An 18,990-nucleotide genomic window follows, 5' to 3' on the forward strand; every position below is an offset into this window, starting at 1 on the left:
CAATGACTGCGCCCAAAAGGCCAAGGTCGGAAGAAATCACGCCATCAAGTTCGGCTACAAAACCACACTCTAAGGAACAGAAGGAAGAAAAAGTCATGTCCTTTTCGGAAAGACTATCCTCAGTTAAGGTCGCAGTAATACCTAAGACCATTCCAGATACAAAACTTAAGGAGAAAGACGTGACTGAATTGTCATCTCCTCTGATAGCACAAATGAAGCTGCTGTCAGACGGATGTCTGCCAGGCTTCCTTGAGTCACCAAGGCTGGGAAGTGGAGCTATGGTACTTATCTGTAAAAATCCAGAAAAGAAATGTTGGCTGGAACAGAGAGTATCAAATTGTAACACATGGAAAGGGGAGACCCTAAAGGTGGCGGACACAAAAAAGGTGCTGAACACGACCGAGGTCATCAACAAGTTCCCACCTCCTTTTGAAAAGATGAAAGTTGAGGATGTTCTTGTCTGAATCAATCAGCACGATACCAAACTTCTAACGCAAGAGTGGAGAGTGCTGAATATCACTTCAATCGACAATACAGGAAGGACAGTCACTTTAGCCCTTGGTGAAAGAGACTTTGAAGAGCTCAAAAAGAGAAGCCTTAAGGCTAAGCTCGGACTTGGGCAGATCAAGTTTCAGGTCATCAGGGGAAAAATGAAACCCAATGTTGATAAAGATGGTGCTGAAGGTCCTTCAGGCCAATCTTCAGCATAAAGAAGCAGCTGTGGCCAATTTCGCCAGGAAATTCAAGTCCGAGGCTATTGACGTGGCCCTTATTCAAGAGCCTTGAGTAGTCAAGGGTGGAGTAGCAGGACTGGCGGAATCTGGAGGTAGGCTGATGTACGATTCAACATCGGAAATACCCAAAACATGTCTTCTTGTGAACAGGAAACTAAAATGTCTTGTGTTTCAGGAACACTGTTCACGGGACTTAGCCGTGGCCAAGATTTTTTTTTTTTTGCTAGTTGCTTTACGTCGCACCGACACAGATAGATCTTATGGCGACGATTGGCCAAGATTAAACTTGGAAATTGGGAGGGACCCAGATAAATAACCATAGGCTCTGCATACCTCCCATATAACTCAATTAATCTGCCCCTCTCAGAAGAAGTTGAGAACCTAATTTGCAATGCAAAGAGAAAAGGCGAACACCTAGTCGTTGGAGCAGATGCAAATTCACACCATACGGCATGGGGCAGCACGAACTGCAATGGAAGAGGTGAGTCTTTACTAGAGTTTATTATTGGAAGAGAGTTGACAATACTAAACCTAGGAAACAAGCCTACATTTATAAATAAAAATCGTAGGAAGGTAATAGACATTACACTAAGCACTACGCATATTGCACACTTTATTAAAGATTGGAAGGTGCAGGAGGAACCATCATGGCAGACCACCAGCACATCCAATCTGCAATAGATGCGAGACTATGTGGGATTGAGATGTACAGAGACCCAAAAAGAACTAACTGGGATAGATACAGAGAAGTTCTAGGGAAGGCTGTACAAAAAATTCCAACTAACGTGAGAGGACAGAAAGAATTGGATGAGGCAGTGGAACTATTGCAAGAGGCCATTATAGACTAATTCCATAACTGACCTCTCAAAGGAAAGAAAAACACCAAAAAAGTAAGGTGGTGGAACAACAAACTAGCCAAATTGAAAAAGAGGTTAGGATATTGTATAGAAAATCATCTAGAAATGGTATCTGGGACGTATATCAAAGGAAACTCACCGAGTATAACTTAGAGATACGGAAAGCAAAAATAAAATCTTGGAGACTGTTCTGTGAAAATGTGGAATCACACACTGAAACAGCAAGGCTCCAGAAGGTTCTGAAAGCAACCCATATAAATCAAGTGGGGACACTGGAGAAACCAGATGGGGTATTTACTCAGACAGGGAGGGACAAGCTGGAGATACTAATGGCGTGTCACTTTCCTGAGGCCGAGGAGATGACAGAAGAAGAGACGGTTGGAACAGAGACCGGAGCTCGAAGAGCAGACTGGAACTGTGACAACGGAATAATAAAACATAACCATGTAAAATGGGCAATCGACACGTTTCATCCTATAAAGGCTCCGGGGCCAGATGAGATACTAATGATACTCCCACACGAAGGATGGGAGATACTCGTCAAATGCCCTGACGGACCTCTTCAGAGCTAGTCTAGCTTTAGGGTGCGTGCTGAAATCACGGTCTGAAGCTAAAGCAGTATTCATACCTAAGCCTGGAAGGGAAAATTATGCCCAAGCCAAAGCATACAGACCATTATGTTTAACCTCCTTCATGCTGAAAGCAATGGAGAAAATTCCGGATAAATGTATCCGAAGAACGGTGCAACTGAACTCAACGTTACATGAAAATTAGTTTGCATATTGACCTGGCAGATCCACTGAAGTAGCACTCCACCAGTTGGTTTGTAAAATAGAGGAAAGCCTAGAATATAAAGAAATTGCACTGGCGGCATTTCTATATAAAGAAGAATAATTCAGCAATGCAATCTATGACTCTATGATCAAAGCATTGGAAAAGATCAAGGTGAGTAAAACCGTCGTTAAATGGATTAAATCCATGTTAGATGGAAGGAAGATAAAAGCAACCCTGTTTGAAGAAACGCTGACAGTTAGGGCCACCCGAGGCTGTCCTCAGGGTGGAGTTCTTTCTCCTCTGCTGTGGAACCTCGTCGTGAAGAAAATCGTAGCTATGATCAACGAAAAGGGTTTTTATACACAAGGATACGCAGATGATCTAATGATTGTGGTACGAGGTAAGGTGATGAGTGTTATCCAGGACCTCATGCAAAGATCACTTAACCTTGTGGAGAACTGGTGTCGGGAAGAACAACTATCAGGCAAGCTGAACAAGATAACTCTGGTCCCTTTTACAAGAATGGAAAAATTAGAGGGAAAGAGATCACTGAAGTTACTTGGACAAGATATATATATGGAAGCAAAGGCACTGCACCTAGGTGTAGTGTTAGATAAAAATCTAACCTGGAATCCACATATAGAAAGGAACATAACCCGGGCCAAGAACTTGCTGTATGCATGTAAAAGAGCCGTCGGGAAGACATGGGGCCTAAGACCATCAATGGTAATGTGGATATACACAATGATCATTAGACCGTTGATAGCCTGTGCTGCAATCATCTGGTGGCAGGAAGTAAGTCAAGGAATAGTCAGCAGTAGATTGGATATCCTACAGAGAATGGCATGCATAGCCATAACTGGAGCCATGAGAACTATGCTGACAGAAGCCCTGAATACTCTACTAGACCTCCCATCACTATGCAATTTCATAAAAGGACAGGCTAGAATGAGTTCATATAGATTGGCACAATCAGAGTGCTGGAATGCACAAATACCCAATCTAGGACACTGTAAAATTAACAGAATAATAACAGAGGAAGTTCTACACATGCCTTCTGATCATATGATACCAAAGTACAACTTGGAAAAACTGTTCGAGACCCAGATAATTAAAAAACAGAAGACTAGGATATCAACAAATGGAATACTGAAAAAGAAGATATAGTGTGGTGGACTGATGGCTCAAAGACTGTGGATGGCATAGGAGGAGGGATCAACGGGAGGGGGGGGGGGGAAGACCTGAGAGAACAATCCAGATGAGCCTGGGCAAACACACTACAGTCTTTCAAACTGGAGTGATAGCTATCACAAAATATCTTGAAGAAAATCTGAAAATGAACTATAGGAATAAGAACATTTTCATTTTTACTGCCAGCCAAGCAGCCATTAAGGCACTAGAAGCAGTCTAGATAACATCCAGAATTGTCTGGTATTGCCATTGACTTCTTCTCAAACTCTCAAAGTACAACATGGTCAAGGGTACCAGGGCATGCAGGTATAGAAGGAAATGAAAAGGCTGATAAACTGGCCAGGAAAGGGGCAGAAACATATTTTCTAGGCCCAGAAACTGTATGTGGGATTTCCTATGGACATGTCCGAAGCTAAATAGGAAAATGGGCACACAAAAAAATGGAGAACTGGAAAAAAATGTCTAGGCCCAGAACCTGTATGCGGGATTTCCTATGGACATGTCCGACACTAAATAGGAAAATGGGCACACAAGAAACAAATAGTTATCACAAAATATCTTAAAGAAAATCTGAAAATGAACTATAGGAATGAGAACATTTTCATTTTTACTGACAGCCAGGTGGAGGTCTTTTGATCTGACACCCGTAGGCAACCTGCGTGTCGTGATAAGGATGAAATGATGATCAAGATGGCACATACACCCAGCCCCAGTGCTGCAATGATGGTTGGAAATTGCTGCTCCCAATGATGGTTAACATTCCCGACCCTGCCAGGAATTGAACCCGGGACCCCTGTGACAAAGGCCAGCATGCTAAACATTTAGCCATGGGCCCGAACATCAAGGGGAATAACCAACGGTTACTTATAGAAGCCGAATCTGAGGAGTTTCAGGTAGTTATTTCATTATTCCCAGTTATTAAATGGATGCCGTTATGCATCACTAGACCAAGCGCCAAAAGTTGGTTGCGAGATAATCGCGTTTAAATTTGGTTCTATGTGTAAATTCGAGCGAACATAATTTTGCTAAATATGGTATTACTGGTGTTGTAGGATAGTAGATTGTACCTTCTCACCAAATTTCAACATCTTTATACTCGCACTACATAGATTTTCTTGAAGAAATGGCGCTTGGTCTACTGATGCAATTTAAGGTTTTTCTCAAGTGCGTATAATGTATCACGATGCTACACCAATAACCCCTAACTGTTGAGTATCTACTGAGTAAAACTTCCAAAAATATAACGTGGCGGCAGCCATGATTAAAAACTGAATCTCCTACTGTCTGAAAAGGCCAGCTAAGTGCTTGATCCACCACGAGCCGCGCCACAACTCCGGTACATTATTCAAGTTTTAGATGGAGAAATTCTAGAAGGGAAGTTATTCTCTAAAGTCGTTGCTATAACGACTTAATGATTTGAGGAATTTCAACTTATCTGAGTCAAATACAAATGGTAAGACATGATCCATTGTAGTCTATACAATTTTTGAATGAATTTTCCTTCACGATAGGCCTATTATATTCTGAGAGTACAGTATTGACGTGATATTTTTAAGCCTATGGGTAAGTTTTGTTCTGCTTGAGACAGAAAATGTGATTAACGATATTTTATCCCAAAAATACACACAAATCACAAATCACTCTCAGTTCATTCAGTCTCGAAATCAGGATCTCCATTAAATCCATCTACTTCATCCATAATGTCAGAATCTGCTTGAAGATTCTGGTAAAATTGTTTGGTATCTCCAGGTATTAGGTGCATCAGCGAACCAAAGTCTCTTAATTTGGCTTCAGAGATAGGTTTTCCTTTTGGCCACATAGGTATTAATGCCTGGTGAAAGGGAAGTCTACTTTCGCGTGGTCGTCCCTGTCTTGACTTATTTAGATTTACTTCCTGAGATTCACCATCAAATTCTAGAGAATGATTTTCAGACGCAACCTTCTTAGCAAGCTGCATTAGTAGCATTGTCCTTCTCCTTACTTTTGGAAGTACTTGATACATCGCTGAACTTCGTCACTTGATAAACCACTCAATGTATCACCACGTAAAAATGTCAGCACTATCGAAAACGCGGTCTCCCTCGCTGTCATCCGCGCGCAATGTGAGGAATGTGGCGCTTGGTCTAATGATGCAAACTGGAAAGTCGCATAGTCTACTGATGCAATTTACATATTTACTGATTCCCGCTTTGTCGCTTAGGTTTTCTGTTTACTAACAACTAACGGCCTCTTGTAATGCAGTGGGGAATATTTTATAAATAGTTCAAGCATTTCTCTACAAGATGACACTAAAATCTCAATTTTCGTCAAATGGCGCTTAGTCTACTGATGCATAACTGCATCCAAATATGGTTCATGCAGCCCCTCAGGTAATTAATGCAGAGATAATTGGTCATCCCTTCGATTCCCGGCCGAGTCGGGGATTTTAACCTACATTGGTTAATTCCAATGGCCCGGGGGCTAGGTGTTTGTGCCGTCCCCAACATCCCTGCAACTCACACACCACACATAACACTATCCTCCACCACAATAACACGCAGTTACCTACACATGGCAGATGCCGCCCACCCTCATCGGAGGGTCTGCCTTACAAGGGCTGTACTCGGCTAGAAATAGCCACACGAAATTAATAAAACCTTTAATTTCAAGTAGTTAAGGTCCTCCTTGATACACACCGATCACGTCAGCAAGTGACGAAGAGCCCGCAATCACCCTGAAACCACAAGATTCTACAAATACACGCCTCCGACTTAGCCGAGGTAACTAACAAAGGGTTCAGTACCCGGGCAGCTTCATCAGTAGCTACTGTTAGCCGCTGCATCGCAATTCTTGAAATTCCCGAAACAATGCTTTCCTCGCGAACGGTGCAAGCTACAGATCCGAAACTTCCGACATTGTGATCCCCTCCCCAAGATCAATTTCTTATGCTAATTTGGCGCACCTGTTGCCTTCCAACCCGTATAAATTTCAAGTTATTTTCATAATTTTATAATCTGATAGAAAATCAACCGTTTACAGTGCGTTTACTATCTCAAGGAAAAACGGTGAAGAATTCATAGGGATGCAAAACTACGAATTTCATTCCAAGGATACAGTGTATTTATTTATTTATTTATTTATTTATTTATTTATTGTTTGATAGATAGATAGATAGATAGATAAATTGATTGATTGATTGATTGATTGATTGATTGATTGATTGATTGATTGATTGATTGATTGATTGATTGATTGATTGATTGATTGATTGATTGATTGATTGATTGATTGATTTTACGTGGCTTAGTTCAGGGTATGAAGCGTACAGTTATGTCAAACAATCTTAAATACGCTACATTGTACAAACTACAGTCTTATGGTTCCTAATTATAGATCTAATTAATTGATAAATTAACTTTAAATAATAGTTGTACCGGTAAGTGAAAAACAAATGTATGACAGTTAATACGGTATAAGGAAAAGGTGCATTATATATTAATTTCGTATTGATATGTATCACTTACAACTTTTTAAAATACTTTGCTACTGAGTATATCTCTAATTACAGTCAGAAGGAAATTCCAAGAGCTTACAATTGCAGAGTATCCCTGAATTTTTGTCGGTTTAATGGCTCCACTAGGCCAAAAAACAAATGGACATTGAACGTATTCTCTCACACAAACCATTCAGAATTGGGCATATGTCCATATGAAGTCTTTTTACTTCAAATTATCGTTCCTATCATATCCTGAATATCGATCATTCCTCCTGGGACACTCTGTATAGTATAACATGCAAATACGTACGTTATAGTGTTATATGTGTTATAATTAGTTTTCTAACTAAGGCCACGGCCGCTTCCTTCCAACTCCTAGGCCTTTCCTATCCCATCGTCTCCATAAGACCTATCTGTGTCGGTGGGACGTAAAGCCACTAGCAAAAAAGAAAATAGTTTTCTCCACAGACTGAAAAGTTTTAGAGTTACATTCTATGTTAACATTTGAAACAGGCATTTCTTGCATTCGAATGTACGTCATACTTACCCTGTGTTGAGGAAGAAGCCACCAAATAGTAAGAAGGGAATCACAACCGGTGGACCAATTGAGAGGGCCATAGATACGCTAGTGCTGACGCAGGAGATGAGGTATCCTGTAATTGGTAAAAATAGGAAAATTGTTATTTATTAATTACAGACCGGACTTTCAATAATGATGCTAATTAATCATGGTAACGTTTAAGGATGTGGAGGGAGAAAAGTCTAGGAAAGGAGAGGAAACAAGTTAATCTCTTTCTATGTGGTTAGCATAGTAGTCAATTTGTGCAGCACAAACCGAACACTGCCTACTGGGGCTGTGAAGTGGCTGTGCGAAGCTGACGAGGAAGTCGTGCATTCGCACCGACCATTACTTCTGTCTCCCACTTACCACTTCCTCTCCCTTCCCTTCCCTCCTCTGAAGTACAGCAACAGGCAGCGCCTGGCTCTCTAGCATAGCAAATACGGCAAGTTCGTCAAGTTTACTTATCAAAACGCTTACAATACTTGAGAAGTCTTCAAAAGTCTTGAAAGTGAATTACAATATGTTCTAATCGGTCACACAATTGCAAAGTCTTTGACAGAATTGGCCAATGGAATTCGAGTGTTAACTAGGAACAACAAAAAATGGCCTCGTCCTCATGGCTGAGGGATGTTGTGTGTGTATGAAGCACATCTCTGCCTATATTCAGTAGATTACCACAACAAAATGAAGAAAACGACAGCGTACGTGGAGATAGCAAAAGAAATATCTCAAGGAAGTGGACAACTTTTATATTTACTACTCTACGGTATCCTACAAGGAAACACTGCCCGCAATGTTCGATTTTTCTTCGCATATTATTATTATAATTATTATGGAATTCCTAATATGTTTCCATGTACCGGTACATGTAATAAGTTGCATTAGGCCTACTATAATTTTTACTCAATTCTTTTGAGTAAATGCAATATAACGTAACATCTGCAAATTGTGTTACGGAGCTAAATACATTGCAAAAAATATGTTGAAGGTAACCACACTAATCTTTCTCCCACGTAAACAGCGCCTTATTGTGCATTTCTCTTCTTTTCAAGATCATATCCCACTGCTGGTCCAAGAACTACAACTGCTGCTTGTATTTCCTCCATTTTAAAACACAATGCTATCAAACCTTGCCAATTCTTTACAAATATTGTCAAACCTTTATCAATGTTGAACAATCTTTGTCAAAATCTGAACATTTTTCTTGTGAAGTATTGAATTGAAAGAAAAAATTGATGATGTACAACAGGCATTAGAGAAGGCATTTGATAATGTGAATAGGTGGGCAGTCGTTACTAGGTTGAGACAAGTTGAAATATTGTGCAAGATGATTAAAGCAATAGGAGAAATGTAAATGCTGAGGTAAAATGTAGGGTGAGAGTGAAAGAAGGAGTGGTTGCAGGAGAGATTACTTCTAAAATGGGACTGAAACAGGGGAGTAAATTATCACCTAATCTATTTCTGTTGTTTATCGAAGATATAGGTCTATTAGAATGTGAAAGAGAGGAAATATTTGCACTGCCATGTCTTTGCAGATGACATACTCCTGCTAACATTAATGACAGCTGCGATGCAAAGAAAGTATTGACGGTACTGAGAAGTACTGTAAGGTGTGAAACGTGAAGATAAAAGCACAGAAAACCAGAGTAATGGTATGAAAAATGGGAAAAAATACATTATCAAAATTCACCCGTATTGTTAGTGCCTGTATGTGGTGAGAAGTAAGGTTTGGATTTAGTTGTAATGAAAGGTTGTATCCCATCGTAGGGCATGAGCATTCTCTCGTCTACTATTCATTTCTGTAGGGTCAATTGCATAAATAGTACGGGATACGAACTCCAGGATCCCTAACGTTTAAGGAAAAACTTTAAAAGACCGTTAATATGGACTTTTTTGTACACTGAATATCTTCAGTCCTATTGTATCATACATGATACTGATATATACGTTGTTTTTTCACTCTTTCCATAGTATGTAAGCTACAACTACAGGTATATTGTACCAGTGGTATATCCTAAATAGAGCCTGGATTTTTGTGCAGGATTAGGTTAGAGTGCAGACGTGTTTGGCACGTAACAATCGTCTAACGTGTTCTACGGTTATGAAGGGACAGTCGCATGTATTATAGGGGTTTTAATAAGTCATCCCTGTACTGTTTCTGTAAATTTCAATGCAGAATCATTGTGCGGCTTGGCTGTAGGAGAAGCTTCAATAAGTTTGCAACTTAATCTATTACTGCACATAAAACCGGGCAGTAGCGAGAACACTTACCGAATGATGTAGCGACGTTAGCCACCAGCATGACGATAAATATCGCCAGAAAGAAGCGTTCCGGTGCTGGGTTGAAGCCCACCAAGTAATACGCTATGGCAGTGAAGATAATCGGTATGGCAATGAAGATAGGAACCTCGGCTAGCGTTTTACAAAGAAAATAAACATCGGTGCGATACATCCCATTGAAGTGCTCTCTCATGAACACCGGTAACTCACTGCAGAACACCTGCACATAACAATTGCAATATTTTCAAACTGGGCATCAAGTGCGAAGTAATAACAGTTTATTACATTTTTAATAAAACATACTTGAGTATAAATGAATTGATAACATGAACTGTTAATGTCACAGTAGGTAATACGTAATTATTTAAAGGAATTATTATTCTCTGTAATAATAATAATAATAATAATAATAATAATAATAATAATAATAATAATAATAATAATAATAATAATAATAATAATAACACAAAGGGAGTAACTATTGGTCGATAAATCAAAAATAAAATTCATTTGCAGTATTTGGCCTTCGCAGATGATCTAGCTATTCTTTCTAACAACAGACAAGAAGCAGTTCAGGCCCTTGAAAAACTTCACGAAATTGCAGCTAAGACTGGACACAGATCATCTGGTCATTGTAAAAATCAGAATTCTTGCAAAATGGAGGAAAAGGCTGAATAGAAATATACAGAGAAACCAAGAAATCTATCACATATATTTACTACAGACTGGTGGAATAAAATACTTATATCAAAAACAGCTGCAACAGTATTTAGTTCAGATTCCGACATGTACTGATATTAACAAAGAATGGGAAATTATAACCTCAGCAATTCAGAGGGCAGCAGCACATGAAGCCATTGGAAGGAAGGAGAAATTTAGGAGAAAAACTGGGTTTAAAATACAGAATAAAATAATTTCAGAAGCTGTCAAGCAAAAACAAATATTATACTTGAAAAATGATACAGCATCGCACCCCAGAAAATGAGAAAGAATATAAAAATAGCAGGAACAAGGTCAAGTCACTAACGAGAAAACTCAAGCAAGAATCATGAGATAGGTTAATAAACTCAATGATATCCATGGTAGGCAAGACATGACATATAAGTTAATGAAGCACCTCAACAGTGATGAAAGAGAAACTGCTAATATAAATGTAATCGAAGAAGAATCATGGATACAACACTACAAAGAACTGTGGCGTAACGGAGAGTATGGAGAGAGTCAGGAAAATCAAGATATAAATAACGACGTTGAAGGAATTGACCTAATAGATATAGAAGAACTTAATACTGTTCTAAAATCGTTTAAAAATAGAAAAGCATCAGGGTTAGACGATATAAATATGGTGTTGTTCAAATATAGTGGGATCATTCTTAAATTTAAATTGTTACGTTTAATTAATCTTTGTTGGAAAAGAAGAATACAACCGAGGAATGAAGGAAAGCTAAAATAATATCACTTTTCAAGAAAGGAAATGGAAGTTTTTGTAGTAACTATTGAGGAATAAGTGTATTAAATGCTGGCTATAAAATATATGCTAAAATAATAAACAACAGATTTAAGATTATTATCTTACTGGAAGAACAATATGGATTTAGAAAATGCAGATCCTGTACAGATAATATATCTAGCCTCAACAGATACTGGAGAAGAGAAGAGAATTTAACTTGAATAACTATGTTGCTTTTGTCGACTATGAAAAGCCTTTTGATAGGGTAGATAGAGAACAGTTATGGAATATAGTGGTAAAAAATGGATACCCTAAACATCTTATTCAAGTTATCCAAAGTCTGTACAAAAGGACGAGAATTGTGTTAGATCTAGGTTACAAACTAACGGAAGATATATTAATTAATCAAGGTGTACGTCAGGGATGCAGCCTCTCTCCAACACTATTCAATATATGTAGAGATGAAGTAATCAGAAACTGGAAACGAACTGTGCACTGTGGAATAAAATTGAATACAGACACATACATAAATACTCTTCTCTGTGCTGATGATCAATTTATCCTGCAGGATGATGAAGATAAACTCCAAAAATCAATACATCAGTTAAATACCATTTGTAAAAGTTATAATCTTCGGCTATCCGAAACGAATACCAAAGTTATGGCATGGCAAGGGAAGTATCATATCAGAGCAAAGATAGTAATTGACAATCAACCAGCAGAACAAGTCTGAAATGTTAAGTACCTTGGTTATGAAATATCTCTTAATGATAATGACGAAGTGAAGAGGAAGCTTCATCGATTTCAACATACTGTATGCATGGGACAATTCGCCGAACACTGAAAGGAAAAGTAAGAGAAGATATCCAACTTAAATTCTATAAGACTATGGCTGTACCAACTTTGTTATATGGAAGTGAGACATGGGTGGATAAAACAATATAGGAATAAAATACAATCATCTGAAATGATATTCCTAAGATCAGTGAAAGATACTCCCTAAAAGTTAAAATATGAAATGAAGAGATAAGACAACAATTAAATATATTATCAGCGAGTGAAGGAATGTCCCAAAACAGAATAAATTGGAAAAACCACGTTCTGAGGATGGATAACAACAGAACCCCAGAACTTGCCCTGGAATACCATCCTACGGGAAGAAGATATTTGGTCGTCCTATGAAGAGATGGAATGGAATCTGAGGTCGGAAGAGGCTATTAGCCTAATCCATGAAGAGGAAGTAAGAAATTACTGGGCTCCAAATAGACCTATCCTATGAAATTTCTCAGTACGTGGAAGGATCACCTCGTTGTCTCGATGGGAAACCTCTAAAGACCAAATTCGGCAAAATTAATCAAGTGAATAATTACAAGTATCCAGGAGAATAATTCAGCCGTCAGGCTTGAATCGTGAAGCAAATAAGGAATGGATATCAAAATTACAGAAGACCTATAGACTCACCTGGAACAGATATAACTAAAAAGCAATATCCAGGAACGCCAAATTAAGACATTACAACTCAGTTTTCAAACCTGGCTTAGTAAAATAGAAAAAGACCTTCAGGAAATTGGCATCCCTCAGGAAATTGTTCAAGATGGACTCCAGTTCAAAAAAAAAGTAGCCAACAACCATCATTTTGCTGAGAAAATGAATACCAGGACAAATAAATCGTGGACTGAAGAACAGACGAAAATGTTCAGTGCCCAGATGGAGAGATTTTTAGAAAAAAAAGCACCAGCTAAATAAGTTCTATCGCGCTCCACAGATGGCATAATGCTGTAAAATAATAATAATAATAATAATAATAATAATAATAGATTGTAGAAGCAGGTGAGTTGTACTTTCATTATCACAAAGTGTCGCGCAGTGTACTGAAATTCTCAACACTCATCCATTTTGGAGGTATTTTGTAATGATGATGCACAGTATCTTAGCACTCAATACTCACATTAATAACAGCAAACACATTTTGGAACGTCATGTTAGTGAGGAATATGAACAAGGCTCCATTTATATTCATCACACCATCTTGAGTCAACTGCTGCCCGTAATAGATGACGCCAACCAGTAACGCGACCATCTGTAACACAGGAGAAAAAACAAATTACAAATGATCTACAGAATCTTCGCATCTAGTGAATGGAGCAAAACTCCTGAGAATATTAGGCTTATGCAAAATGGAAAAGTTTTCTAAATCAGTTGAGTGGAATCCTAGTGTAACTAGGTCTGCATTTTTCTTCTCCACATTACAGTTCTATTGCATCATATAATAAATTTTGATAAATGTTCATATACTTCTTGTTGTTTATTTCACTCTTTCCATAGTATCTATAACTACAGGTATTTTTAAACTGGAGTTTATCATAAGTAGAGCCTGGAGAGTCTAAATTTCATAAATCCTTCTGATGCGACTATTTAATGTTGAATAATTTTCATTAAATTTGCTCGTTATAGTTTCAGTTCTGATTTCAAATTAAAGCCATTTTGATTCTGTTATTAATTACTTATTTAGATACTTTATTTATCCTTTGTAACATATGACCATTTTTAACTGAGTCTAATACGTTGTGCAACTATTTTTATATCTACTTACCTCTCATTAAGCATTAATTAAAATGTATTAATTCTACTTTATATAATTCCCATGAATGGTGATAATAATAATTCATATATTTCAGGAAAATGCAGGTAAATGAGCACCAGAGGTCACCAAAAGGTCCCTCGAAAATTAAGATTGCTGTGTTTTAAATTTGCAAACATTTTCTTCGTTATATTTACAACTTATTGCCATTCCTCCTAGTAGTTGTTAACCAGCAAGACCAAATGATGGTGTCTTATGGATTTCCTCCCGTGCATCACGTTCAACACAAGGTCCTGATGTGGTATTGTCGGCATTGTTTCACCTCTCCTGTTACGGCATTCAGGTTCCTAGTTCCAGCTGAAGGTTTCTGCTCCAAGTGTAGACTCGTATCCCTCACTTCCTTGTCGAGATAAGTAACTCGTACTCATAAGTGACAACATGACATCTGCCTTCGTAACGAAGAATGTCAAACATTACGACCGTCGAAATATCACAAACCAATGGTAGACAACTAATGTACACGACCGCCGACGATATCATGAACCGAGCCCAAACAAATGGCTCTCACGGACACCGATGTTGAATTAAGAACAGTCTACATCACGGCTAATCTGCACAACCGCTGACGATAAATTAAGAACATTGCATACAGCAACTATGAAAAAAGACAAAGCATAGATATATTTACATGTTATTTATTATCTTAACATATTTACAACCTGTTACTTAGTTGAATGTAAGTGTGTCTGAAATTAACTGTGGCTCCATAAATTTAACACACTTATAATTCGTCACATGATTAAATAGACGTCATATACAAGGAATTAATTGTTACATATTTTACGTGTTACAGAGGAGTAACTTGGAACATTTTACAGCTGATGTTCTTGTATTTTATAATTTACTGACTTTTCATTCAAGAGCTACATTTCACATGTCATAGATAACGTCGGGTCTCACAAGAATCTGGGGGCGAAAATACAATGCAAAATGTGGCAAAGAGACTACTTTCGTAGTCATTTTGACCGCGATATTCTTTGACGAGGAGTACTTACGCTAACTGTCCACAAGAATGACGAGCAAACACACTGCAGCTCCCTGTATTCTTGTTTTCGGCTCTTTATTGAGGACATAACAGTTTCACGAAGTAAACTAGGGCTCTCTAAAGACTAGGTATGCTCGCCCGCCATTTTGGTTCATTCCTGCACTACGTTCGTAAGGCAGTTGACCGCCCCAGCCTTGTATATCCCTCTTTTTTTACTGTTTACCAAGCCTGAAAATGATACCGTACTAAACTAACATAATGTAAAAATACTCATTCTCTATATTACTCAAACGGTTACTGAACACAAATGTTACCATATTTCGGATATTATTGTGTAATTTTTACTCGAGATGGTGACTGTAAAAGCAAAGTCGTTGATACTCGTAATTTGCCTTTTAAAAACAAACAAACTAGGCATATACTGTATTCTCACTGGAGAAATATTAGGAAAAATAGCTTACCGGTACTAATAAATCGGTTTATTATTGTTATATTATTGATAAGTAGAATAGGTTGTTCGTAACCTATGCGCCGCGGTACCGTCCAATGAAATGAGGGACACCGTGGTGTTGATATAGGCCTAGACTACTGTCATTCTTAAATCGTGGAATTTGACGTGATAATCGGTCAGTGTCGAAGATACATAAATTGTGATAGAAGATTTGATACCATATATGATCTCAGTCGGTATTTCATACTTGCGTGAAACTGATTCAGCGCTATTTTCAATGTTGTCGAAATAATAAGAAAAATATTCATCGAACAAAAATAACGCTGAAATATGATGTATGAAGACGAACACACCCAAGTAACTGGGTTTTTTTAAGCTTATTTCTTTCTTCTAAAATTTAGTTCCTTTTCTTATTTACTTACTTAATCTGTTTACCCTCCAGGGTTGGTTTTTCCCTCGGACTCAGCGAGGGATCCCACCTTTACCGCCTCAAGGGCGGTGTCTTGGAGCTTCAGACTCTAGGTCGGGGGATACAACTGGGGAGGATGACCAGTACCTCGCCCAGGCGGCCTCACCTGCTATGCTGAACAGGGGCCTTGCGGGTGGATGGAAAAATTGGAAGGGATAGACAAGGAGGAGGGAAGGAAGCGGCCGTAGTCTTAAGTTAGGTACCATCCCGGCATTTGCCTGGAGGAGAAGTGGGAAACCACGGAAAACCACTTATAGGATGGCTGAGGTGGGAATCGAACCCACCTCTACTCAGTTGACCTCCCGAGGCTGAGTGGACCCCGTTCCAGCCCTCGTACCATTTTTCAAATTTCGTGGCAGAGCCGGGAATCGAACCCGGACCTCCGGGGATGGCAGCTAATCACACTAACCACTACACCACAGAGGCGGGCCCCTTTTCTTATTTACCAGTATTTAAAAAAGGACATTCTATGTGCAAAATAAACTTAATTTTTAGTGAATGTTATGCATCTCATCAGCTTATGCAGTTGTAATTAACAGAGGATTTTAGTTTATTCATGAAACAAATATTATCATAAATTACATTCAGGAAGAAAACAGGAATAGAGTAACTACTTCTATAGCTGAATCTTCTCTCTTAGCCTGGAGTACTGCACTGATAATCAGTTACAGTGACTTGTAAGGGGAGTGACTCACGAGCTGTGGAGAATATTGAATTTTTTTTACTTAGGCAAAGTTAACAGTAGCTTTTTTTTTCTTTTACAGAGATTCCTCTGGTTTGAGGAGAAGTATTATGATTTCTCAACACGACTCACTTTATTAAATTTCAAAGGGTTGCAACATTGGTTAACTTGCTCAGGCAGCACATTTTTTAAAAAATATGAAATTTAAGTAATATTTTACAAATTTACTGTCTCCCTTTATTACAGTATTTACAAAACAATAACACTCCTTATTTACATTTTTCTCTTCTTTTCTGAAGCAGTCCCATACATTTTACCTCATTTCCGTACATTTTTGTTAAAGTCCACAACAGCATAGGATCAAATTTTGAAGAAATGTCTATTAATTTTTTCTTTTAAATTACAACACATTGGAAAACATGTACATTTATCACTCAAAATTTTTTCTATTACAAGATTTGCACCATTTTGCATTATATAATGCTTATAGTCCCTATAGAAGACCTCACAGTTGCAAATTAAATCCATAACTTCACAATTTAAAAAATTTACTAATGTTTCAGAGCTTGAGTCAGAAAGCTCATAGTTCAAAAACTGTCTGCATATATCACAGATCTTGGTTTTCAGTAATGCATTTGTTGTACTACCACCAATATTAAACAAATTATTTCTGTCATATGAAGTTAGCTTTGACAAATATTGTAACTGAGGAGTTTGTATATTGAACTCTTGTTGCTGGACTTTGAGGGCAGAACTGAATATTGAATGATCCACAGTGACTGTATTAAGGGGTGTAGTAATGTCAGTGGGAGTTCAGCAGTTGAAGTAGAAGGTGTAGCAGAGGTAGTGGAGGCATAATGCAGATCGATAACAGAAGGAGAAATGGGTTCAACAATGTCAATGGGAGTGTGATACTGATCAACAGAAGATGAAGTTAGTGCAGTGACATCAATGGGATGCAAATTAAAGGCAGAAGTTGAAGTGTACTGTCAATGAAAGATGGCATAGCTGGTATAGGAACTGAGGCAGAAAATGGTGCAGATGGAATATTTTGTGGTATATGATCAATTAAGAATGAATCACTGTCACTAAAATAGGAAGATCTCTTTACATCTGAGATAAATTGGGAAACTGTTATAAGTTTCAATGCTTTGAGGCACTGTAGTGCAGAGGGACAAGAACCAGGCTTTTCTCCTAACTTGTGAGAAAATATTTTCAACAGCATCTTGAGTAAACCTGTGCAATAGCACAAATTTATATCGTTCATTTAGAAGTTGCTCTGAAATTTAACACAATGACAATGTTGACATAATCATTCCTGTATTCAGAGGTTTCCAGCCATTACTTATTGAAATATTTTGAAAGATCTGTACAAATCGACTAAGGAATTGAAATTTTACTTTTTTTGTTTTTACCAGTCACACCTGACTTTGCAACTTTCGAGGAACATATTGAAAACCACTGTGCAATTAACCAACAAAAGTATGCTGTAGTTAATGCTTCAGGGGACAACATTTTCAATGTTACAGTCAACTCTAGTGCTGCTGCTGTCTTTACTGAAAAGAAGCGAACAGCTGAACCAACATTCATTTTACTAAAATGACTTGGCTCCACATCAGCTCTCTGCAAATTATGAAGTAATCTCAATTCTTTGTTCTTATCAATTTCCGAGTGCCACAGCTGTACAATAGGTACATTTTCCAGATACAAAGTTACTCGGAAGCCCTTCATTTCCTACAAGTGACTGAGGGAGATGAAGACCTGTATTTAAAACTGCACTTTTCAAGTTTTTAAGGAGATGGCAAACGTCTGGTACAACATAAATTTCATTATTATTAATACTGAACTTGACATTCCTTCGACTTTCATTTCGTGTCACCTCTACACCAAAAGCAGCCCACATAGCTCTGTTGTTACTACCCATATCTGAAGTGATAGAGATAACACGAAGGCCACACGGCTCTGAAAAATGAATACATCTTTCAATAAGTTGTTTTTGTAAAACACCTTTGGTTGAAGGGCCTGTTACTTCACATGCTATTACCTGTTTCCAAGCACTTTTTACACCTCTGATTAGAACAAGAGTACCGGTAATGTGGTTACCTGAAGACTCAGTATCACCAAGAGTAATATTTCCACCAAATGAATACTCATGCTTATTAAAATCAATTGACTTACTTATCTCCATTTCATCGATGGAGAGAGTACACACTCATTCTAATACATCAAGAGCTTGCACTTTACATCTCAAAGGCTCAAGAAGGTCTTTAAAAATGCCAAACTCTATTCTTAAATGTCTAATTCATTTAGTGAGTGTACTGTAGGAAGGGATAGGATAATTTGTGCTATGTAAATAATTGTAGCCATGAATACCTAAACTGAACCTAAGCTTTAAACCATAAACAATGGATTCACTGCTCTATGGCGAAGGCATGTGTT

General features: G+C 38.1%; 1 protein-coding gene across 2 annotated transcripts in view; it reads right to left on the reverse strand.

The window, feature by feature from the left end:
- Positions 1–18,990, reverse strand: part of LOC136864439 (protein white) — a 286,015-nt gene that overhangs the window by 43,152 nt on the left and 223,873 nt on the right. For both annotated transcript variants that reach the window (XM_067141436.2, XM_067141437.2), the window contains exons 9-11: positions 13,272–13,403; positions 9,865–10,093; positions 7,579–7,684 (exon numbers count right to left, since the gene is read on the reverse strand). In XM_067141436.2, the coding sequence (XP_066997537.2) occupies positions 7,579–7,684; positions 9,865–10,093; positions 13,272–13,403 (467 nt within the window). The remainder of the gene's footprint in view (positions 1–7,578; positions 7,685–9,864; positions 10,094–13,271; positions 13,404–18,990) is intronic.

The sequence above is a fragment of the Anabrus simplex genome, chromosome 2 (genome assembly GCF_040414725.1).
Source record: "Anabrus simplex isolate iqAnaSimp1 chromosome 2, ASM4041472v1, whole genome shotgun sequence".
NCBI classification, from domain to species: Eukaryota; Metazoa; Arthropoda; class Insecta; order Orthoptera; family Tettigoniidae; genus Anabrus; species Anabrus simplex.